The following is a 21,275-nucleotide window of genomic DNA, read 5'->3' on the forward strand; positions in this document are numbered from 1 at the left end:
GGGGGAAAGAAACGTCCAACGGCGGGGTGCTGGTGATTATCTCAGCAGTCTTATCTTATCGAATCGCTTCGTCGAGGTACGTACTGCATCATGCGCCTCCCGGAAATCGGGGTTGGGGACCAAGATCAGCATCTCGTCGGCCACTCGACCTCGCACAAAGCCTCTCCGCAACGCCCAATCAATCGATCACGCCTCCGCCCCCCCTTCGAACGCGCCGAGCCAGTCGCTACCTTGATCGTTTCGCCTGTTCGAGAGCATCACTTCGAAGGACTTTCCCAGGTGACGCGTCCATCGTCTGACCCGAAGCTCCGACGACGGAGCTTCAATACCTCGAGATCTCCTCCTCCCTCCCGACGTGCCCCTCTTCGGGACGACCTGCATCGATAAACACGAGTGCACGATAGATAGCTAGCCCCCTACACGCAATGGCTGACGCTTCCTTCAACAACGGCCCGGGCAACGCGCCCCCGGCCGAGGTCAAGAAGCCCAAGAAAAAGAAGGTCCTGCTTATGGGCAAGAGTGGCTCGGGAAAGTCTAGCATGAGGAGCATCATCTTTAGCAATTACATTGCCCGTGATACCCGGAGACTGTAAGCGTTCCTCCGCATCTTTTCTTTGAATGCATTATTCCTGCCATTGTTGGCTCACATTCTCCCCTCTTCTTACCCACCTCCTAGAGGCGCCACGATCGACATCGACCTCTCCCACGTCAAGTTCCTCGGCAACCTCACGCTCAATCTCTGGGACTGCGGCGGCCAGGAGGCCTTCATGGAGAACTACCTCTCCCAGCAGCGCGTCCACGTCTTCTCCAACGTCGGCGTGCTCATCTACGTCTTCGACATCGAGTCCCGCGACATTGACCGCGACCTCGCCACCTACGTCTCCATTATCTCCGCCCTCCTCCAGTTCTCCCCCGGCGCCAAGGTCTACGTCCTCATCCACAAGATGGACCTCGTCGTCCCCGCCCACCGCGAGTCCGTCTACGACGACCGCGTCCGCGTCGTCCGCCAGCGCACCGCCGAGTACGCCAACAGCATCGGCTACCTCCAGCAGCAGCACCACCACCACCACCCGGACGACGACGACCTCGCCAGCCCCTCCTCCGCGGCGCTCGCCGGACAGGGCTTCGACATCACGCCCTTTGCGACGAGCATCTGGGACCAGAGCCTGTACAAGGCGTGGGCGAGCATCATACACGACCTCGTCCCCAACCTGGCCACGATCGAGCGGAACCTGGCCAACCTGGGCGTCGCCATCGAGGCCGAGGAGCTGCTGCTGTTCGAGCGCACCTCCTTCCTCGCCGTCTCGTCCTGGACCTCGGAGGAGGGGCAGCGGAACCCCACCGAGGACCGCCTGGAGCGCATGTCCAACATCATGAAGCACTTCAAGCAGACCATCAGCCGCTTCACCGGCACCCCGCGTAACGCCGAGCAGTTCGTGCGCATGGAGCACAAGGCCGGTACGCGGTTCAACCTCTTCATCCTCAAGTTCACCACCAACACGTACCTGATGGTCATCCTCCCGCCGGGCGAGGCGAGGTTCAACGCCGCCATGCTCAACTGCCAGATCGCCATTGAGCACTTCAAATTCCTTGACGGGCCGGCCACCATGATATCTCAGGGTGGCGGGCACACATGAGTGAAGGGGACCAAGGCGCATACGTGCGTGCGTGCGGGGCTGGAAAAGGTTATAAAATCTATTTTGCGTCGGGAGGAGACAAGCGTCTGTTGGGCGACAGCGAGCCGCAGTGGCGTATGGCAGGGATGATTAATGATACCATTTCCAAGGGCGTTAATGGGAGTTTGAAACTGTACAACAAAAACAGGAACAAGTACGGTTTACTATGTAGTGTATGGCAGTGCAGAAATGCATCAAAAGGTCTCACACGCAACTACCCGTCCAAGTTGCTTTGCAATAATGTCTATTCCTCAAAAGCTAGTCTACATGCCACGCAGAGGCAAATAGCCTCGATGCCTGGACCCAAGGAGCCACTCCACCCGGCCATACTGCGGGACCAAAGTACCAAACGCCGCCCGACCCTCCCCGCCATTTTTTTTTTTTTTTATGATCCCGCTCAAGCCCACTTGACAACGGCGGTACCACCCTTCTTGAACTCGGGCATCTCGCCCAGGACCAGACTGCGATCGGTGTGATCCTTGTTCGGGAAGGTCGTCGCCAGTACCCACGGCCTAGTGCGGGTGTCGGCCGACGCCCGCTGCACGAATTCGTAGACGTCATTGACAGTGTGCGTCGTGTTAAAACGCGCAGGCAATCTCGTGCCGTTGGGCAGCTGGATGCGCAGGGTCAGGGTTGGCTGGGACTCGTCAATGGCTTGCTGAGGGCCCGTCGAGCTCGCAGAAGTGGCCTGAATGCCAGCCGAAGCAGCGGAGGGCGGCGCGGCCGTGGTGGAGCTACCTTCTCCAGGGACCGGGCTACCGAGTCGGCGTCCCTCTCCGCTGAAGGGCTTGTACTTCTTGGGCAGGGGGCGGTAGTTCTCCTGGTGCTGGTGCAGCTTCACGTCGACTGGCTGATCGTAGCGGACGTTCATTAGGTGCAGAGGAGCTCTACCGGCGCGGATCATGTTTAGGTCCATCGCGTTCTCCGGGTCATCGAATCGGTGAAGCTCGCCGTCGTCAATACTAAAACCATCCTGCCACAAGTGCAAGGTGCGCTCCTGAGGCTCGCCGCCTGTGCCAGGAGGGCCCTGGGAACCCTCCTGGGGGGCGTTGGGGTCGGGGATGCTGCGGCTGTCGGTTCCTTCGCCACCAACGGTATTGCCTGTTCCTCGGAAGACACTGGAGCGCGAAGGGCCGGCTGGTGATGCAGCCTCGGGACGGGAGGCGTTGCTGGTAGTTGTCAGTTGTGGCCTCTCAAGACCTTGTAGGAATTGGTTACTTACGCCTTCGCCTTGGCGAGAATGTCACTGATGATCTTTTTGGCGCCACCGCCTTCCTGGGACGGGTCCTGCACAGCTAATCCAGACTTCTCTCCTCCGGCGAAGAGATCGCCCCGGCCTCTGTCGTCGACGTCGTCGTCATCGTCGTCATCGTCGTCGTCGTGTGCGTGACCGCCGCCGATGGAGCTGAGCGTCGCAACGCCCTTCTTCTTGGGTGCGGCCTTCTTGGCCGTGCTAGCTCTGCTCGCACCGCCCGCAGACTCCGGGGCGGGTCTGCCATCGAGAGTTCGGGGACCGGTATATTCGGCGGGAGCAGGAGTACCGGGCTGAGCCTGGGCAGCGGGTTGAACGTCACCCTCGGAGTCGTGGTCGGCGTAGTAGGCCTGGGCGGCGAGGCCAATGTCCCAGTTCGCAGAATCAAGGTACTCTGTGCACTTGGTGGGGAGGTGAGCAGGGTGAAATCATCCAGGTGATGCACGTTGCTTACGCGAGCTTCGGGCATGCCCGTTAGGTTTTTAAAGTCTCGCAGGATGTTGTTGCGCGAAGCGCTGTTGCTGCTGCCCGACATGATGACGGCACACGAGGTTGTGAGGGAAGTTGAAGTAAGTGTAGTGGTGGTGGTGGTGGTGATGGTGCCTTGAAAGTCGGGAAGTTTGGTAATAGAAGAGATGGTTTGGAATGTGAAATGGGAGGTGAGGCAAGACAAGGGAGTAAATGTCCCGTATGGAGCAAAAGTAGCGAGTATGGTTTCCTTTGAAGATTGCGCGCTCTGCAAAGTCGGAACTACAGCGGGAGGTGAAGATGGAAAGGGAAGTATTAGCAGGCAGGCAGCTTTAGTGGTCGTCAGTCAGTCAGTTGGAGCTTCTTTGCTGATGTATCCGTACGTAATAGGCGTAGTAGGTACCTCTCTGCTCTCTGGCACCTTCCCTGTGACGTGAGAAGGCACCACCTTCTACGTCCCACCTCAACCTTGTCTCGAGAGGGTACGTACCTTCTCCCCCGCCATGGTTGGTCGACGCGCCACTGCTTGCTTATCTAATCTCCGGTGGCTGAAGCTGTTCCTGGGAGAAGGTCAGGCGGCGGCAGCTGTGATGATTTTCCGAGGTGAGGCCGTAAGCTCCCCTGTTCCAGCATCTCTCCTGCGCCGAGTTTCGGGAAACCTGGTCGTCGACATACATAGTCTCCCAACCCCGGCAAACCTCCCCATTCACCACCGTCATCATCCTTCCACCCCCTCCAAGCCAGCCTCGACGATGGCTTCTGACGATTTGCACCCCCTCGCCGAGTCCGGCGTGACGATTCGGTCCGACAGCGAGCAGTACTCTCAAGGCGAAGACCTGACCGAATCACCTCCCTCGTCGAACTCACCGGTGATCCTCTACAAACCACCCACGATTTGGGGCCTGGTTCGCGGCGCCGCCATAAACCTGCTTCTACCCTTCATCAATGGCATGATGCTCGGATTTGGAGAGTTGTTTGCACACGAGGCTGCTTACAGGCTAGGATGGGGCGGCACTAAGGTACGGGTGGAATACCCCGCGAGTGGCTCGTATGCGTGTGCGGGTGCTTCCGTCAACATGCACACGATGCTGTGACCTGCATGGATCCGAACCTGATTTAACGTGGTACCGTATAGGTCTTCCCGATGTCCCGGAGACGAGCGCACCCCATTGGCCCCGGCCTGGAGGTTCGAGACAAGCAGCGAAGGCCCACCACCGGTCTTGACGACCTGACGAGTCTGGAATGACTAGGTGGATGGGAATAAAGGGCCTGAATGCTGCAGCGATGACGAAGTGTCTCGACCCGTGGCAACCGTGAGCCGTCTCTGCAAGACAGCAAGAGACTATGCTATGCCGTAGATGTGAGGCCGCCGCTGGGTGCGACCCTGGGACCGCTTTGGCTTGAACCTGCTCACCTTAGCCAAGACAAAAAAAAAGCATACATCTCTGTAGAGGAAGATGGAAGGCATCAACAGAAGTAATAAACGCAGTGACTCCCCTAGATGGGCAGTGTGGGCTTGAGCGCGGGTGGGCCAGGTCACGGTGATGAGCACAAGGCTCGCAATCCGTATATACGCATGCTAGCTTTGCAAACCAAAACCAAACAAGACGATTTTTTTTCCCTCCTTCGCCGGCAAAAGGTATTTGCCGATCTGTAGTTAAATCGAAATGCGACCCTAGTCCGAGATTGAATCAGCTTTCATTCGTCAATACCTTGACCAAATGCTGACCTCCCTCACTCTTGACCCCCCCCTGGCCATCGACCGCGGCACGTAGTCGGAGCTTGGGCCTGTAAACCAAACCATCCAGTGTGACCCGACATTTCCCCGGCGCGTCCGTAGTCCCCCCAAAAATTTCCCAGCGAAGCAACCAACCTGCGCATCCGTCGTCGTCGAGACTTTGGGGAGAGACAATCTTCAATCCCGACAAACCCCCTCCCCCATCCCTCTCTCTCTCCTCCCCTTCATATCCAGCCCACCATGCTGCCCAGCAGAGGCGTCCTGCGCTCCCTCCCCTCGGTGAGGGCAACCAGCAGCATCTCAAGCCAATCTGTAAACATCATCCCCACCCCAACCGGGTCCCGGGCTGAGAGCACCGCGGCACAGGTCGCATCCAACAACGCTAACGTTCAAATGGTCAGATGTCCCGGTCGCCCAGACGGCTCGGCGATGGACGACAGTTCGGAACCTCCCTGCGCAGCAGCGGCGCGCCATGGACCGCCCTGAGGCCCGCCAACTCCAGACTGGGTAGCGGCCTCGCCGGCACAATAGCCATCGGCGGCTCCCTCGAGACGAGACGAGCCCTCTCCCTCTGGTACTCCAAGCCCGAGCCCGCCCCTGCGGAAACGACACCGACATCAGCAGCTCCCGCGCAAACCTCGGTGGAATCCGCCGCCGCCGCCACCGACGACGCCTTCGCCTCCGCACCCGTCCCTGAACCGGTCCTCGCCGATGCCGTCACCCCCTCGAGCTCCATCCCTGAGCTCGACGCCGCCGCCCTCCTCGACCTCCCCGAACAGATCGGCTTCCTCAAGACCCTCGGCCTCGACTTCGGCTGGGGCCCCTCGAGCGTCATGCAGTGGGTCTTTGAGCACATCCACGTCTACTCGGGCCTGCCCTGGTGGGCCTCCATCGCCGCCACCGGCATCCTCCTGCGCCTCGTCATGTTCAAGCCCCTCCTCAGAGCCCAGGACACATCGGCCCGCATGCAGAAGCTGCATCAGGACCCCAAGTACGAGGAGGTCCGCAAGGGCCTGCAGGAGGCCATGTCCCGCGGCGACTCGGCCGCCATGACCGAGCTGCGCCGGGACCTGTCCGTCATGAACAAGAACGCCGGTGTGAACCCTCTCAACGGCCTCTGGGGTCTCCTCCAGATCCCCTTCGGATACGGCATGTTCCGCGTTCTGAACGGCGCCGCCGCCATCCCCGTCCCCGGAATGGAGACGGGCGGCTTTCTCTGGTTCTCTGACTTGACCGTGGCTGACCCCCTCTTCCTCCTCCCCATCGCCGGTCCGATAGCCATGTTCGCCATGGTCAAGGTGTGTTACACTTAACCCCCTTCCCCTCCCCTTCTTCGTAGTCGTATCGCTAATCGTACAATCCCCTTCCCCCCAGCTCGGCTCCCGTTACGCCACGCCACAGGCCAAGGCCCAACAGAAGCTGATGATGTACATCCTCGGCCCCATCTCCGTTATCTTCACCGCCTTCCTCCCCGCCGGCGTCCAGTGGTACTTTTTCGTCGCCGGTGCCGTCGGCGTCTTTCAGAACTGGCTCTTCAACATGGCCGGGTTCCGCAAATTCTTCGGCCTCATGCCCCTCTCGGCCCCCGCTGCAGCCACCATCACCACGGCCGCCGCCAACTCTGGCCCGACGTACCAGCCCCCCCGCGGCGCTGCCAAGACCTCCGCCCAGGACGGCAGCATCAGCGGCATCATCAACAGCCTTAAGCAGACCGTTCACGACGCCAAGGGCGGCGCCGGGAACTACATGGAGGCGAACCGTGCCAAAGACGAGGCCCAGCACGCCAAGAAGTACGCCGAGAGGAGAGGCGAGCAGGAGAGGCAGAAGTTCTGGAGCGAGATGCGGAAGAAATGAGAGGCAGAGACAGACAAACACCCGATCTCTTTTTCGTGCAGAGACAGAGCTCACCCTTGTAACATATGGAAGTAGATGAAGAAGAAGAAAAACAGGGGACCGGCAAAGACTCCCGACTCGAGGAGAGAGGAGCAAAAGACACTGTACCATACGGGTGTAAAAGCAAACCAAGAAAAAAAAACCAGCTCATGTATCATATGGACACTGCACAACAGGAATAATAGAGAACCGCTCTCCGAATCAATGAATCACTATGTCTATGATGAATCCAACATAATCGTTAGGATGTTAGGATGTGACTACCCTAGCAGTTCGAGACGTTTACGCGAGATTTATAGTTACACTGTCCCCGAGGGAATGTGCTACGGAGCCGATCATGTATTTTCTTTTTCTTTTTCCTTTTTTTTTTCTTTTGGGGAGAGGCGGGCGAGACAGGGTGCGGGCAGGCAGCGGCTTGCCTGCTGGATAGGAGCTTGGAGACCGGGAAGCAGTTTACCTTACCTACGTTGGCCCAACACCATCCTACTTACCGGTACTGCTCTCAAAAGAGATAAGCCCTGCCCCCCATCCCCCCAAACTCTTGCCTGAGCTTCTAGGGGCCCTGTTGTTCGTTATGTCTGGGACGTAGCAGGGTGAACATGACGCTGGTAGAAGTAGAAGTAGAAGAAGAAGAAGAAGAAGAAGAAGAAGAAGAAGAAGAAGGGAACTACACACACACACACACACACACGCCTAATCACCGAGTGAGGTTGCCTACTGGATAGTCACATCGCAAAAAGGCATGCATTAAAGAGGACCAACGTTTGATCCTCGTGAAGGACACAACGGGAGGCGACGCAACTCTACCTGATGCCTTCCGTGGACCAGTGAACAAACTTTCCCGGGTTTCGCTCTCCCCAGGCCACTCCGCTCTCAACATCGCACGCAGTGCGCAAGCAGACACAACCCTCTCAGCAACCCTTCGCCATAAACGCCCCCCAACAGCAAAACACCCATAACAGGTCATGAACAAACCGCTTCCGCTCCGACTGATACCCGCCATATAACGGACTCTCTCCCGGCCCGCGGCCAGCACCGGACCTCTGTCCCCACGAAAGTGCTGCGGACCTCAAAGGCCGGAGGAGAGAGGACGAGGGAGGGGGGGGGGGGGGGCGCTTTTGTAAGGGTGGTATTAACGAAAGACTATGTGCTTGGGAGAGAGAGAGAGAGAGAGAGAGAGAGGGGGGGGGGGGGGGGGGGGGGGGGGGAGAGAGAGAGAAGCACAGCTTTTATGCGGCCGCCTCCGAAAGTGTGGGAACTGGGGCGGCTATATTCGGGACGTAAACAGACTGTTTCGTGATGGTTTGCAAATTGCGATTTCACCACTTCATTCCCGATTTGTACTCTTGTTGACAGGAGACATAATACCCAAGTAATCCTCTTTGCCGCTTTTGTTCTATCTTTGCACGATGGCAACCACTCGGGGCGCTTCTCCACACCGGCCACCCCCGGCCCCGACACCGAACCCGTCCGCAAGGGTCCCCCGCTGGCGGCTTTCCGGTTGCAAATTTTTTCTCACGCCCACACCAATTTGGCCCCTCCATTGATAGCACCACAACCCGACGTATCTCGTCAACAAATGGTCTGGTGGTGTAGTTGGTTATCACGTCAGTCTAACAGCTCGAGGTCTCACCCTCAGCTGAGCACACTGAAGGTCTCCGGTTCAAGTCCGGGCTAGATCATCTGCTGGGCGATTGGTTTAGTGGTATAATGACCGCTTAGCATGCGGTAGGTCCAGGGTTCGATTCCCTGATCGTCCATCCTTTTTGCCTTTTGCCGTCTATAGATACGATACCTGTAGGTAAGATGTTTACATTTGTTTGGTCAGGTCTCCAGCCAAAGTGTTGTGTTTTGCGAGGCCACCCCGGCCGGCACCTTGGATGGCGCTGTTTGCGCACCAACTGGCAAAGAAGTTTGTGATTTGGGGCCCAGCCAGCGGTTGGCTACTTCCACGTGGACAGAAGGAAAGAAGGAATGGGGAGAGGGTAAACCTTCAAGGTCCCTCGCTCTGGAGTTTGACGGTATTACCCAGGCGTACTCATTCTGGACCACACTGAGACATGGCCTAGCGACGGGGCGTAAATGCCACGAGCGAGGGGCTTTACGCCACCCATGATTCAGCAACGGATGAGGTTCACTGTCGAGCGCCAACAACCGATCGGGACCGGCAAGCTCCTCTCTCGCTGATAGTGGCGTCTGTCACGCCGTGCCCACGCCCATCGCCCTGGAGAGGTGCCTATAGATCTAGCATTGGCCGGCATCTGAGCCAGGAGGCTAACTAGTGGCGGGATTAGCCGCGAGCTGACCTCTTCACAAGACTCAATAGTGTTGACGGCGCACCTAAGCACACCTGGCGCGCTCACAGCATGGCTGCCTCGTGGCATCACCACACGAGGCAGAGGTGATCCGCCGGAATGGTGCTTGGAGAGGGCGGTATCCCCATCGGCCATCAAGCCTCTTTGTGACCCAAGACGCACCGGGCAGGGAGTTGTGCAAGAGGCCCGAGGCGATCCTGGAAGCAGAGAAGTACGGATGTCTTAGGTGGTCATGAAAGCCGGGAGCAGAGCCACGCCTGACTTGGCCTGTTGGACATGTCACAAAGGGAACGAATGCATGGTAAAAGTTCAACCGCAAAGTTCCAATAGTACCACCTGTCGACTGTCGAGCAACTTTCACATGAAGCCAACCGCCCGGCATCCTAGATTCGAGGATATTAGAGAGGTTTCAGGTTACATCACAAAGTACTCCGTACTCAAGCCCAGATTCGCACAGGACACTTCTCGGCCAGAGCTCGGTGATAGGGGGTGGGCGACGGCGAAGGGCATCGCCGGTGGGTTCGCGCAGGTCGGTGAAGAAAATGGCACGAGCCGATACTCCGAGGGACAATTGGTAGGTGCATCCCAGGCGGTATTTGGCCATGCTTTCATCGTTGTCGGTGGACGAGTATTGGCTTGGCTTGGCTTGGCTTGGTGGAGTATCAAAGAAATAGGGCAAAAGGATGTAAAAGATTATGTTAATAAAAAACAAAATAAAAAGTCGCTTTCATGCTGATTTGCCGGCGTCGAACCAAGATCCGAAAGGGGAGCTGAGCTGTATGGCATGGCGCGGGCGTGGGGACCGAGTCTTGGATGTTGCTGTCCTGCCGCCACCTGCACGCTTCCGTCGTTGTTCGAAATCTCACAACGATGGCATTGATGAGCCAAATAGGCTCGGTACAACACACGGACAATTCCGGCGATGGATGTTGCAGCGGACCATGGCGCGTTGCCATCCGGAAGCGAGGCGCCATCCATCTATCCATCGATAAGGAAATATGTGGTGCAAGCGCGCGGTAACGCAGTACCGTACGGTGAAGTCGAAGGTCGCCCACCACCTCAAGGCAGTGAGGGCAACAGTGCAGTGCAGCGCGATATGCGGTCCCGCGTCGGTGCCATTGCCCGTACCTTGCAGGCTTTGGCTGCACTGCAACACAGACCTGCCACCCCCCATGCGAAAGAGCAGAGCCCAGGTCCCCGGTACCGTTAATCCATTTCCATTCTTCCAGTCTTTCGGTTCCCAGAGATTGGCACCTGGCAGAAGATTCGAGCTTCCGCTTGCCCCTTTGGGGCCTCGGGGCTCTCGGGGGGTGGGGGGCATCCCTGCTGATGCTTGTGCTGTCGTGTTTGTCAGCCTGCAAGGTGTAAGGATGAATCTGTATCGGTGGTCTGTAATCATCTCTTGTACTGTATCCATACCCATTATGTTTGGCTGCAGGGCCGGACAAGCGGAATGAATTGGTCTCGATGGTCGCTGACTAGGCGGTCGACTTTACAAGTGAGCAGCAAGCAACCTTCTCCATGTAGATAGTCTTCCCACGAACCGGAGATGGGGATGGTCCAGCGGGGAAAATGAAGCGATTATCGCTGGACGGGTCGTGGAGATTGCGATCTGTAGTGTATGCACCTTGCAAGTCGGCATTGAGCAGCCGTGTCATGACCTTTTCACGGCCCGAAACAGGGACAGAGTCGGACGAAGAAGATGCTAAATCAATGACAATCTGAGAGGGTCGGGTCGGGTGAGCGGCGCGACTGCATGTCGTCGGCACAGGTACATTGTGGATGTGGCGTCTGCGGCGATGGATACTTTTTCTGTATCCGGATTTTTCCATGGGATCTTCTGTTGGCTTGTCTGTTGCCGCGACAGGCAAAAGACAAAGGAGGAGGAGGAGGAGGAGACCGGCAATGGTCCAAGCCAACGACCAAAGGTCCAACCGCACGTACACTATCATAGATGGATGGTACTGTAGGTCATGTGTAGAGGTGGGCAATGCAAGCACGCAATGCTGACTTATTCGAGAAGAGGGTCGAGCCCGGCACATTGTGGATGATGGCGTTGTCATTGTTTAGGGAGAAGCGCGACCGATGGATAATGTCAAAATGGGGGTGGCATGCCATGGCCTACGGGGAGCGATTCCGGGATGAGCCCCTCCCCTGGTGGCAGCGGGCTGGGTGGAGGGAGACTTGAATCAGTTGGTGATTTGCGGCTGCGGCAGTGGGTCGGATCATCAGCGAGGTTGCAGTCGTGGTGGTGTTGGTTAGAGTGCTCAGACCAGTAGTGTACGGAGTATCCGCATGGTGGTGTTTGTTGATGATGATTGATGCTCACCGGTTGCAACAAAGAAAGATACGGTAAGGGGGAGACAGAGCTACGACCAGGAGTTCGCAACCGACGTGTGGACGAGAAAAAGAAGAAAAGAAGAAGAAAAAAAAAACTGTTCTACCAGAAATCTACAGAAGAAGGTACGAACGGTAAATGGACGGTCGTACCTGCCATCGCGAGATACATGCCGCAGTTACAGGTGCGATTGCAAAGCTTAGACCACAGACGGGGGACAAGACAAGGATCACGACCCTCCTTCCTTTCCGCCCACCGCCGCGGCTCATGGCGAGACCGTCCGATGTCCAGGCAGCTGAGTACCTACTTGACTATCTAGCTAGGTACCTACCTTCCCACCTTCCAATGAACACGCACACAGAGTACCTAGGTGAAAGTAAAATACATATGTACATAGGTATCTACCTACTACCTACCTACCTACCTAGGTAGTCAAGGTACATGAGTTGCGTGCAGACGCTTGCAGATGGATATCAGACGGCACGGCATGGCACAGCATAGTCGCTTTAATCAAACCGTTTCTCGGCTACCTGATTGTTACCAAGGTAGGTACTTATGGGGTAAACACGCGCAATAGGTATCATAAGGTGGATATCTGAGCGCGCCCCATGTCCAAGATATCTTGGACATGGCCATATACTCTAGGTACCTACATAGTAGGTATGAAATGGACCCCTTCATGATGCACACCAACCACGTCCCCGGTGTTTGTTGGCCCGGGAGTTCCCTGCGAGCCTTCTCCACTGAACCCTCTTGTCCCTCTTCCTTCCCGTGCCGTCCCTGGCAAGAGGAGCTCAGCATGTCTCAGAATGGAGGGTGGTTTGTCACGTCGTCGTCCACTTCGCACCCACCCATCTGCAAGACAATGTTTGCCCATGGCATCGGTGGTCCAGTGAGAAAGAGAGAGAGAGAGAGAGAGAAGGGGAGCGATGGAAAGAGAGGGAAAGAGGAAGAGAAAGAGAGCTGTTGATGGATGCTGGGCGGCATACAAGGTCAGGAAGGAAAGGGGCATACCGTATGGCAGGCATTGCCGGAGGCAGGTACGGACAGGTACGGATTGGGACAGCAGCACCATCCGCATAGGTACCTACCTAGGTACGGTAGATATCGTCGATAATATCCCGTCCCTTTTTCTTACCTACCTACCTACCTACCTAGCTCGGTAGCGTGATGTGATACGATACGATGCATTACACATCTCGTCGTCTGGCCCCTCTTTTTATATTATTGCCATCGTCTCATCTCGTAACGAACAAAAATCTCCATTGCCAGCCTACCTAGACTCAATTACCCAACAACTGGAACTGGTTGGCTGTCCAAAGGGGAATCCTAATTCCATGTCTCGGTTCGTATTTCGGTTGTCTGGCTTTTCAACCTTGACCTGCTGCTGCTGCTGGCTCCTAGCCTGAGTCTGAGTCGGTGTCTCTCTCTCTCTCTCTTGGTCGTCTCCTTCTCATTCACCTCCCTCCTTCCCCTCCTGCTCCTCCCTTGCTTGCCTTATTTTTCGTTTTCGTCCCTACTTTCCTCCTCTGTCAGCCGTCCCTGTCGGTATCCCCCGTCGCTTCCAAGTGTCCCGTCCCATTTATTGGGTTGTGTTCTTGTCTGTTGTGCTATGTTGTGCTGCTTTCTGCTTTCGATCCACCGGCGCACGTCGTGACCCCTTCCTTCCGGTATCTTCTATCATCCCGGTACCGACCTCATTTACCTTACCTTATCCATCTCAATCCCCACGTTCTCGGCCTCGTTTCGACCCGCGTGCAACAAAGCTTTTTTACGCCAGGCTTGCGCTGCGCTGCTTTCACCGTTGCTCCCCTCTCCTCTTTGCCCCTTTGCATATATTTTTTTCTTACATGATTCCGAGCCTCGTAGCTCAGTTACTGGTCCAGCCTCGAGACGGAGACTTTTCTCCATTCTTTCCGCATCTTTTGGATATCATTAATATTCTCCCTCTCCTTTCCACCCCCAGTCACACCCGGCAACTTTCCGAATACGTGGTCGCACCTCAATTTAGCTTCGCCGGCTGCACTCAATTCGCTCGTTGCATTCATTGTCTTGGCATCAGACACCTGCAATACCACCCAGCCCCCGATCCATACGGCGGCTAGCCTCCGTCGGCCCAACACGAAGCTCACACGACAAGTCACTTTCCCGCCGTTCGAGCTCGATCAACAAACATTGACATCGTGTGCCGCCGGCTGTTGCTGCTTTTTCCTCCAGCATCTTGCCAGGCCAGCCCTGCCGTGCGTACCTCTGTCTACGCATGTCTGTGTCAGCCTGCTCTGATCAAGAGTGGCCGCATATTGATCGTCATTTCCACTACTGCAAACATTGGACGCCTCCTAGATCCCGCCTGACTAGTTCAGATCCGGTCGGGCCAGTGCCAAGGTCATTACCAGGCTTACCAGTGTCCGCATTCCTGCTGTCAAGCCTCCTCCGCAACCGCACTGCACCACCCAAAGCTCTCAGCTCTCTGATTCCATCCTCAAACATCAAACATTTGCCGTCCAATTTCAACTTTTTGACCTTGAAATCTGCCCTCAGACCTCTCCTTCGCCTGTCCCGCCACTCCTTCTTCCCTAGACGACCCGGCACGCTTCCCTCTTCGCTCCTGACGATTTGTGACCAACAACAAGAACACGAAATATTCCGCCAGTTTCCAGACTCAAGTCGAAAAGGGAGCTAGCTCCACGACCACGAATCCAGTAAGTGAATAAATCCCTCTCCGCTGCAGCTTCTCCGCCCTCTGTCACCCCCTCGTACACCCTTTTCAAACCCGCCATGTATATGGCTTTCCATTCCCCTCCGGCGTCCCGGCAATACCGCCACCATGGCTGCACTGCGTCATGGACAGCAAGGCCACCCATCTAGCCCTGCTGTACAACCGAGACTGCGCGACCTCAGCAGTCGGACAAACCACCAGAAATAAGGGCAGATGGGAATCCAGATTTAGATGCACCGCTGCAGCTCTTCTGTCCAACATGGGGAATTTGCTCTACTTTGCCTTGTCAGCACATCTTTGCATTATCTCCCGCCCCACTGCATACCTTTCACACATCCTCAAAAAGCCCCGATCCTCACTTGCGCATTCTTCCGGTCGAATGCGTGTCTTTTCCCCTTCCCCGTTGTCTGTGTCCGGCATGGTGGAGTAGGAATGGCTAAAAGTGGCTTGACATTTTTCGAGCTAACCAGACCAAAAGCAGTTCGTCTCGCTGCAGCGGTTATCCCTGATCCAGATCGACGTCGGTGGGAACTCTAACACCAATAAGGGAATCGGTCCCTGAACCCAGAGACCCCCCCGAACAATCACGACCCCCCCCCCCCCCCCCAGCACCACTAGAAGAAAGAGGAGAGAGGGTCTGGTCATTGCGCGGTGCAACCAGCCCCAGGTGCCCGCTACTTTACTATCACCGCTCGCTTGCTGCTCCAGCCCAGTCATTGTCTGACTGTAGTTGTTCTCCGCGGGTGCAGCCAAATTGCCGCTTCTATTCAGCTTTCCTGAGAGGACATCGACTTCTTATCTTCCGGTCCTCTCCCCCTTTCCTCCCTGCTGCTTGCTGCGTCTTACCATCCGTCTCAGAGCTCCTCGTCTCGGCTTCGTCGCGGAGTGAAGCTAGGAGCCCGCCTGCCATCTTCCCCTCACGCTCGGAGCCCCCCGGCCTCGGTGACCGCCGCCAGTAACACAACCTGTGTTACAGCCTACCACCCTACCAACCGCCCCAGCTGACCACTCGGAAGCTTCGCATTCATTCGGGCGAGTAACTCCAGGCCAGCTCAGCACCGCTTGAACCCCTCCACACGACTCCACAAACCGCTATCTGTCGAGCCCCTCCGCCGCCGGCGACCGCCCCCATTTACCCAAAATGGGCCTGTTCTCCCGCAAGCCAAAAGCCTCGAGCAAGCCAACCATCAAGACGTCAAACGCCAGCATCAACTCAGGTACATCCAGCATCAGATCACCACCACCGCGCAGTGCCATCGTAAACAGAATGTCAGGAAACAGTTCCGTCCCCGGCACGCCTATGACGCCCTTGTCGCCCGTTTCCTTACCCAAGGTTGACCTGCCGCGTCCCCCCGACCCGCAGCTCGATCCCGCAGGATACCTCCGAAGCTTGGGATCCGTTAGAGAACGAAGCAAGATCGTCACCGAGAAGGCCCTCCGGAATGAGTTGAAGCACTTCGATGTGGACATGAACAAGTTCCCCAACGTCGTATCATTTGTCTCCAAGATTATCAAGGTATTTTGTTCTCCGTTCCGTGTGGCCGCGTCCATTGTGTGGTTTCTCGTCCGAGTTCCTTGCTTTTTCACAGTATACTCACCAGACAATGTACCACCAGAGAGACTACGATGCGCCCTTCAACACGATCCCCGGCCACGGCAGACACCAGCACTTTTGCGTCGGTGGGCGCGACCGCATCGCTCAACTTCTTTCTACGTTTCCCGATGACGTCGACAACACCGAGAAGTGCCGCCGCATGATCGATCTTTTCCTCGTCAGCGTGCTGCTAGATGCCGGCGCGGGCACAAAGTGGAGCTACAAGAGCTCGGAGAACGGACGCGTATATCGTCGGTCAGAAGGAATCGCAGTGGCAAGCTTGGAAATGTTCAAGACGGTAGGTCCATGGAGAGCCTTCCATCTGGCTACCAATGCACCTGCTAATGATTTCGCCAGGGTATCTTTTCCAGCGACAGCAAGAACAAATATCAGGTCGATAAGGAGGGATTGCGTAACCTGACGGTCGAGAAGATGGCAGCGGGCCTCCAGTCCAAGCCTGGAAACGAAATGGCTGGAATTGAAGGCAGAACGCAACTTCTCCAGCGTCTGGCGGATGCATTGACCGAGAAGAAGGAGTACTTTGGCGAGGATGGCCGGCCGGGCAACATGGTTGGTATGTTTGTTTGCAGTTCACAGTCGTCGATCGAGTACGGAAGCTAACCCCGGCCGCCCAGACTACCTGATGTCACATCCCTCGACGCAGGCTTCTTCCATGCCGATCGTCGTTCTCCCTACACTGTGGAGTGTTCTCATGAATGGTCTCATGCCGATCTGGCCGCCGTCCCGAACCTCGATCAACGGCGTGTCCCTTGGCGACGCCTGGCCTTGCCAGTCCATGCCGCAGCCGCCGCAGAGCCCGACAACCTCGCAGTTCTCTCCCTTCCCGCCTTCCGCGCAGAACTCGACCGCCGCGTGGGAATCCATCCTGCCGTTCCATAAGCTCACGCAGTGGCTCTGCTACAGCCTGATGCAGCCCATGCAGTCCCTACTCCGGGTCCATTTTGCAGGCGTCGAGTTGCTGACGGGCCTGCCCGAGTACCGCAACGGCGGTCTCTTCATTGACCTGGGCGTCCTCACGCTGCGGCCCGAGGACACGGAAAGAGGTCTTCAACACTACGATGACTACTGCAAAAAGGCGGGCGTCAAGCCGGTGGAGGTGGCGCCCATGTTCGATCCCAGCGACGATGTGATTGTCGAGTGGCGTGGTGTGACGGTCGGCTTCCTGGACAAGCTTTGCGTCGAGGTCAATAAATACTTGAAGAATGAGTTGAACGGGAACGAGCTCACTCTGGCTCAACTGCTGGAAGCTGGTAGCTGGAAGGTAAGCTCACCTCCTCCCTCTGAAAAGAACAAAAACAACACGCGACTTTGGCGAGACTCTGGCTGACAACAATTTAGGGCGGGCGAGAGATGGCCGAGTACAGCCGACCAAACACGAAGGAGCCACCCATTCTCATCGATAGCGATGGAACTGTTTTCTAAGCTGGTACGCTTTGTTCGGGAGGAAGCATTGGATTGAGGCATTATTATACCTTGCTGTCCTTTGGTTAGACGACAGCGCCGGATCGCATGAATTTCGGGTACAAAGACTTTGTAGGCTGCGGTGCATGGCATATTGGATAATGAGGTTCGACAGGCGGTGCTCTTAATGAACATGACTGGGGAACCAACGGCAACGGGGAGGATAAGCGCAATGCAAAGTTTGAGGTATTCCGCCTTCACTGTCAGTCCGCTGCCAATCGCTTGTTTGTCCATGTGGTATGTATTGACTCTATTAACCGGCCTGCTCGCGACTCGCTGGGGCCGCGGACCTGCTATGGCCTAGGCCGGCGCTCGGCCCCGCGTTGGTGCCCCACCTGTATGGAAAAGTGACGCTTTTTGGCTCACGTGCCTTGGCGGGTTTACCACGGTGTACTGCTGTTTTTCCTTGCACCAGGGCGTCCAAACGATGCGTACTCTTGTGTTTATCACGTGTATAAGTGAAGCGGCTGCGGTTATCTTCGAGAACACCGATTTCTTCCTTGGTGGGTGGGTATAATTAGTGCCTGCCACACTCTTAACCATCTGCCAAGATAGAAGAAAATCACTCGCTAATCATGACTTAGGGTGCAAGGCCTCTCAACATCTTGGACGACACGCAACGGATATCTTGCCGACTACATGCATTCTCTCGTGGGCTTAAGCCAGCAAGAAATTGGGAGGCTCCTTCATCCTTTAATTGCCGTCTCTTACGACCTTGAACTCCCAGGCTCCCATAATCTCGGTCGCCGCCCTGCTCTCCCAAAATCTGGGTCATTGCCGCCTGTTCATTCTCTCCACCCCCCCCTCTGTCTCACCCAGCAGAGGTGCACGTGAGGCAATCCATTGAGAAACGTCTGTACGAAAATCATTTAATCACAAAAGGGTCTGTGTTGTCCCTCGTCCCCGGGCCTGGAGACTTCAACATTCGGAGTTAGGGCTTGCCACGAAAAGGCACCTGGTATGGCAGTCTTCCCACAGTTCGGGCCGGATCCCGACACCACTTTGCTACAGCAATGCCAGTTCATCATCAACCGCATCACGGTCATCCTTGACGAGCTAGAGCAGCTCAAGTCCGCCATCGAGAGACGCCCGGCGTCGGGTCACAAGCCCCTGTCGTGGAACCAGGCCGTCCCGGGACTCGGTCTTTTCGAACGGCTCATCGTGTCCGAAAAGAAGCACCTGGAGAAGATGGTGCAATCGTACAACGCAGACGCCAACGACCAGGCGGACCTCGAGACGCTCGACAGCAAGATGCGGTTGAGGCTCGACGCGTCGAATCACAAGTTCTACGAGACGGTATGGGAGGTCACCAAGCGTTGCTCCGATTTGACAGGCATGCGAAGGGAACTGCCCTATAAGACAAAGCAGGGGAAGGTCGTAAACGCCGTCATCGACCTCGTCGCCAACGGCGCATGGATCAAGGTCGTCACGACAACGGAGCGAAGGCTGTGCTACGAGATGGCCGACGCTGGATGGGACTGGGACGAGGATTTTACAGACGAGGGTGCCGACGACGCGATGCTAGAGATCCTCAGGGATGAGACGGAGGACAGCATCGAGGTAGCCAAGTTCGCGAGGCACTTGGTCTCGGCGGCGCGGACGTCGTACCAAGACTACCGCCAGCCCCGGGTGTGCATCCTCATGTCGCGTATCAGGGAGGGTGAGAATGTGGCGGTCGACCACCTGCTCCGACTCGTGCGCAAGATGGGCACCGACGACGTCGAACTCGTCGTTGAGACCGCCAACAAAGGGCCCGGCGATGGCGGTGGCGGTATCCTGACAGACCCGACGCCGCCGCTGGACGAGGCCATCGCCAACCTCGTCCAAATGGACTACTTCAAGGACTTCACGGCGACGCTTAACGTCGACTGCTCCGTCTTCATGGCGCTGTCGTCCGACTTCAGTCACATGGCCATTGATCCGGGCTCGGCGCTGTTGCGGTCGAAGCAGCACTGCATCGACGCGACGGACGAGGTGGAGAACGGGCCGAGACTGACGAACACGCTGTACCCGGCCCTGGCCGGGCGGAGGCTGGTGTGCACGCAGGAGGCGGCCGACACGTTTTTCAAGATTGTGTACGGGATCGGGACGGACTCCGAGCAGGCGCGGACGCGCATCATCTTTGGCCACCACAGCGACGACGACGACGACAAGGACGAAGTAGGCGGCGGCAACGCGCGTACGCCCGAAGCCGCCGAGGCGGACCGCGTGCGCCGCATCGCCGCGCTGCAGAAGCTCTCAGCCCATCCCGTACCCGCGGACCTGCAGCTCCCGATCGAGATCGTCGGCAGCGTCTCCTGGGACGACGCGCGGCGCATGGTGGCCCGCGGCGAGCTCCCGGAGGTCGCCCTGGCGGCGGGGCGGAAGGGGTCCGGGCTGAACGCGATGAACGTCAGCTCGTTCCTGTACGGGTGGCGGGCCGGGCTGACGACCGTTACGTCTAACTGGGAGGCGGCCAAGAGGCTGAGGACCGTCATCGAGACGAACCGCGTCACGGGGACCGAGGTCGGCCCGCATATCTGGCGGGTCCCGTTCTCGAGGAAGCTGCTCGCCAGGCCGAAGACGTCGTCGGGAAGCGGCGGGGACGGCGGGGACAACAACAGGCCGAGGAGCGAACGACTGAAGAGCCGGCAGGAGAGGAGGGTTGAGAAGGAAAAGTCGCTGCAGAGCTGGACCGACTCCGAGCAGACGGACGGGGCGAGGCCCGAAGACACCCCCGATCACGCATGAAGAAAAAACGTCCGGATCGCGCACGTTCAGCATGCATTTTCTTTTTCCATTCCTGAACACTTTGATGAACACCCCGGCTCCTACAGACTACCTATTGCCCTCCAGAACCACCCCGCAGTCGGGGTACTTGATCCTCACCTCGGTCGTGAACAGCTCGTCCGCTCCGGTGTCGTTGCGTCCCCCCCGCCCGCCAACAGCGTCTCCTCGCAGTGTCTTGTGTGGTGGTAGCTCCAGATGTACCCGTCCAGGCGGCCGAGCCCGCCGCCGCCCTGCATTAGCGCGCGGTGCATCCGTCTCCACATGGCCGTGCAGTGACGGAGGTGGTAGCCCGGCGAGACGTAGACGCCGGAGCGGTCCCCCGCCACGACCTGGTCCCTTGACAGGGGCCTGGTGCGCTGCTCGTCCTCGTACCAGGCCAGCTGGCCCGCGGCGCGCAGCTCCGCCTCGAACTGCGCGGCGAGCTCGGCGTCGTGGCACGGGGGCGGCAGCCAGTTGAAGGAGACTAGGTCGAAGAGGCAGCCGGCGGCGCGGGCCTCGGACGGGGTCGCGCCGCAAGGGGCTGGGTGGAGGAAGCTGACGGGAGGGGAGTCGGGGTCGTGGAAGGGCGAGGCGAGGGTGTTGTCATTTCGGTGGGCGGTGGCGGGGGAGGCGGTGCGGACGTGAGACGCGAGGACGCGGACGGCTGATGAGGCGAGGGCGCCGAGGAGGAGGGAGACGAGGGCGACGGCGGCAAGGAGCAGGTACGAGGCCGTCGTCGTCGTCGTTGCGGAGGTGCGTCTGCAGCGGTGGGGGTCCAAGAGGGATCTAGTCGACGAGGCCTCATCCAGGCCGTCGTGGGATAGGTGTTCGGGGTCGTCATGTAGGTCGTTGTCGGAACCCTCGATGGCGTGCTTCGACCAGGTGTCAGCCCGTGTTGGCGATGATTCTCCACGATCCATCGTAAACTCCCCCCCGCTTGGTTCAAGACTTCTACAATAATCAAAGATCTCCGTTCCGTAGACAGGAGATTGCGGGACAGAAAGTGCAAAAAGAAAAAGTGAGATGAGCTTTCTGCACGGTAGGGGGGGTTC

At 57.5% G+C, this 21,275-nt stretch overlaps 10 protein-coding genes and 2 non-coding genes across 12 annotated transcripts; 7 read left to right on the forward strand and 5 right to left on the reverse strand.

The window, feature by feature from the left end:
* Nucleotides 1-142: 142 nt before the first annotated feature.
* Nucleotides 143-1,903, forward strand: LY79DRAFT_565707 (Gtr1/RagA G protein conserved region-domain-containing protein). The gene is made up of 2 exons (XM_060558750.1): nucleotides 143-589; nucleotides 677-1,903. The coding sequence occupies exons 1-2, from the start codon at nucleotides 426-428 to the stop codon at nucleotides 1,635-1,637; spliced, it is 1,125 nt and encodes a 374-aa protein (XP_060410132.1). The 5' UTR covers nucleotides 143-425; the 3' UTR covers nucleotides 1,638-1,903.
* On the reverse strand, nucleotides 1,904-3,742 carry LY79DRAFT_565710 (SEP domain-containing protein). Its single transcript, XM_060558751.1, has 3 exons — nucleotides 3,383-3,742; nucleotides 2,899-3,329; nucleotides 1,904-2,845 (listed from the first exon to the last, which is right to left on the reverse strand). The coding sequence occupies exons 1-3, from the start codon at nucleotides 3,461-3,463 to the stop codon at nucleotides 2,074-2,076; spliced, it is 1,284 nt and encodes a 427-aa protein (XP_060410133.1). The 5' UTR covers nucleotides 3,464-3,742; the 3' UTR covers nucleotides 1,904-2,073.
* A 282-nt stretch (nucleotides 3,743-4,024) lies between these two features.
* Nucleotides 4,025-5,093, forward strand: LY79DRAFT_565712 (outer membrane protein TOM13). The gene is made up of 2 exons (XM_060558752.1): nucleotides 4,025-4,415; nucleotides 4,532-5,093. The coding sequence occupies exons 1-2, from the start codon at nucleotides 4,149-4,151 to the stop codon at nucleotides 4,640-4,642; spliced, it is 378 nt and encodes a 125-aa protein (XP_060410134.1). The 5' UTR covers nucleotides 4,025-4,148; the 3' UTR covers nucleotides 4,643-5,093.
* A 142-nt stretch (nucleotides 5,094-5,235) lies between these two features.
* On the forward strand, nucleotides 5,236-7,241 carry LY79DRAFT_614581 (60Kd inner membrane protein-domain-containing protein). The gene is made up of 3 exons (XM_060561980.1): nucleotides 5,236-5,446; nucleotides 5,536-6,432; nucleotides 6,509-7,241. Exons 1-3 carry the CDS (start codon nucleotides 5,375-5,377, stop codon nucleotides 6,986-6,988), a joined length of 1,449 nt encoding a protein of 482 aa, XP_060410135.1. The 5' UTR covers nucleotides 5,236-5,374; the 3' UTR covers nucleotides 6,989-7,241.
* Nucleotides 7,242-8,608: 1,367 nt separating this feature from the next.
* On the forward strand, nucleotides 8,609-8,709 carry LY79DRAFT_t220. Its single transcript has one exon. It is a non-coding gene; the product is annotated as a tRNA-Val (tRNA).
* Nucleotides 8,710-8,715: 6 nt separating this feature from the next.
* On the forward strand, nucleotides 8,716-8,787 carry LY79DRAFT_t221. Its single transcript has one exon. It is a non-coding gene; the product is annotated as a tRNA-Ala (tRNA).
* A 438-nt stretch (nucleotides 8,788-9,225) lies between these two features.
* Nucleotides 9,226-10,143, reverse strand: LY79DRAFT_364427 (uncharacterized protein). The gene is made up of 2 exons (XM_060552774.1): nucleotides 9,780-10,143; nucleotides 9,226-9,725 (listed from the first exon to the last, which is right to left on the reverse strand). Exons 1-2 carry the CDS (start codon nucleotides 9,944-9,946, stop codon nucleotides 9,368-9,370), a joined length of 525 nt encoding a protein of 174 aa, XP_060410136.1. The 5' UTR covers nucleotides 9,947-10,143; the 3' UTR covers nucleotides 9,226-9,367.
* Nucleotides 10,144-10,658: 515 nt separating this feature from the next.
* LY79DRAFT_565722 (uncharacterized protein) lies at nucleotides 10,659-11,447 on the reverse strand. The gene is made up of 3 exons (XM_060558753.1): nucleotides 10,887-11,447; nucleotides 10,762-10,832; nucleotides 10,659-10,680 (listed from the first exon to the last, which is right to left on the reverse strand). The coding sequence occupies exons 1-2, from the start codon at nucleotides 11,403-11,405 to the stop codon at nucleotides 10,821-10,823; spliced, it is 531 nt and encodes a 176-aa protein (XP_060410137.1). The 5' UTR covers nucleotides 11,406-11,447; the 3' UTR covers nucleotides 10,659-10,680; nucleotides 10,762-10,820.
* Nucleotides 11,448-13,996: 2,549 nt separating this feature from the next.
* Nucleotides 13,997-14,296, reverse strand: LY79DRAFT_523592 (uncharacterized protein; the record flags this gene model as incomplete). The annotated part of the gene is made up of 1 exon (XM_060555554.1): nucleotides 13,997-14,296. A coding segment is annotated over one exon (300 nt), but the record flags the coding sequence as incomplete, so codon positions are not given.
* Nucleotides 14,297-15,540: 1,244 nt separating this feature from the next.
* LY79DRAFT_523468 (uncharacterized protein) lies at nucleotides 15,541-17,436 on the forward strand (the record flags this gene model as incomplete). Its single annotated transcript, XM_060555541.1, has 5 exons — nucleotides 15,541-15,915; nucleotides 16,016-16,291; nucleotides 16,351-16,567; nucleotides 16,629-17,275; nucleotides 17,353-17,436. The coding sequence occupies 5 exons, from the start codon at nucleotides 15,541-15,543 to the stop codon at nucleotides 17,434-17,436; spliced, it is 1,599 nt and encodes a 532-aa protein (XP_060410139.1).
* Nucleotides 17,437-18,435: 999 nt separating this feature from the next.
* LY79DRAFT_523546 (uncharacterized protein) lies at nucleotides 18,436-20,205 on the forward strand (the record flags this gene model as incomplete). Its single annotated transcript, XM_060555550.1, has 1 exon — nucleotides 18,436-20,205. One exon carries the CDS (start codon nucleotides 18,436-18,438, stop codon nucleotides 20,203-20,205), a length of 1,770 nt encoding a protein of 589 aa, XP_060410140.1.
* A 134-nt stretch (nucleotides 20,206-20,339) lies between these two features.
* LY79DRAFT_582878 (uncharacterized protein) lies at nucleotides 20,340-21,143 on the reverse strand (the record flags this gene model as incomplete). The annotated part of the gene is made up of 1 exon (XM_060560291.1): nucleotides 20,340-21,143. The coding sequence occupies one exon, from the start codon at nucleotides 21,141-21,143 to the stop codon at nucleotides 20,340-20,342; it is 804 nt and encodes a 267-aa protein (XP_060410141.1).
* Between the last annotated feature and the right edge of the window lie 132 nt (nucleotides 21,144-21,275).

The sequence above is a fragment of the Colletotrichum navitas genome, assembly GCF_030913465.1.
Source record: "Colletotrichum navitas strain CBS 125086 chromosome Unknown LY79scaffold_73, whole genome shotgun sequence".
In the NCBI taxonomy this organism is placed as follows: Eukaryota; Fungi; Ascomycota; class Sordariomycetes; order Glomerellales; family Glomerellaceae; genus Colletotrichum; species Colletotrichum navitas.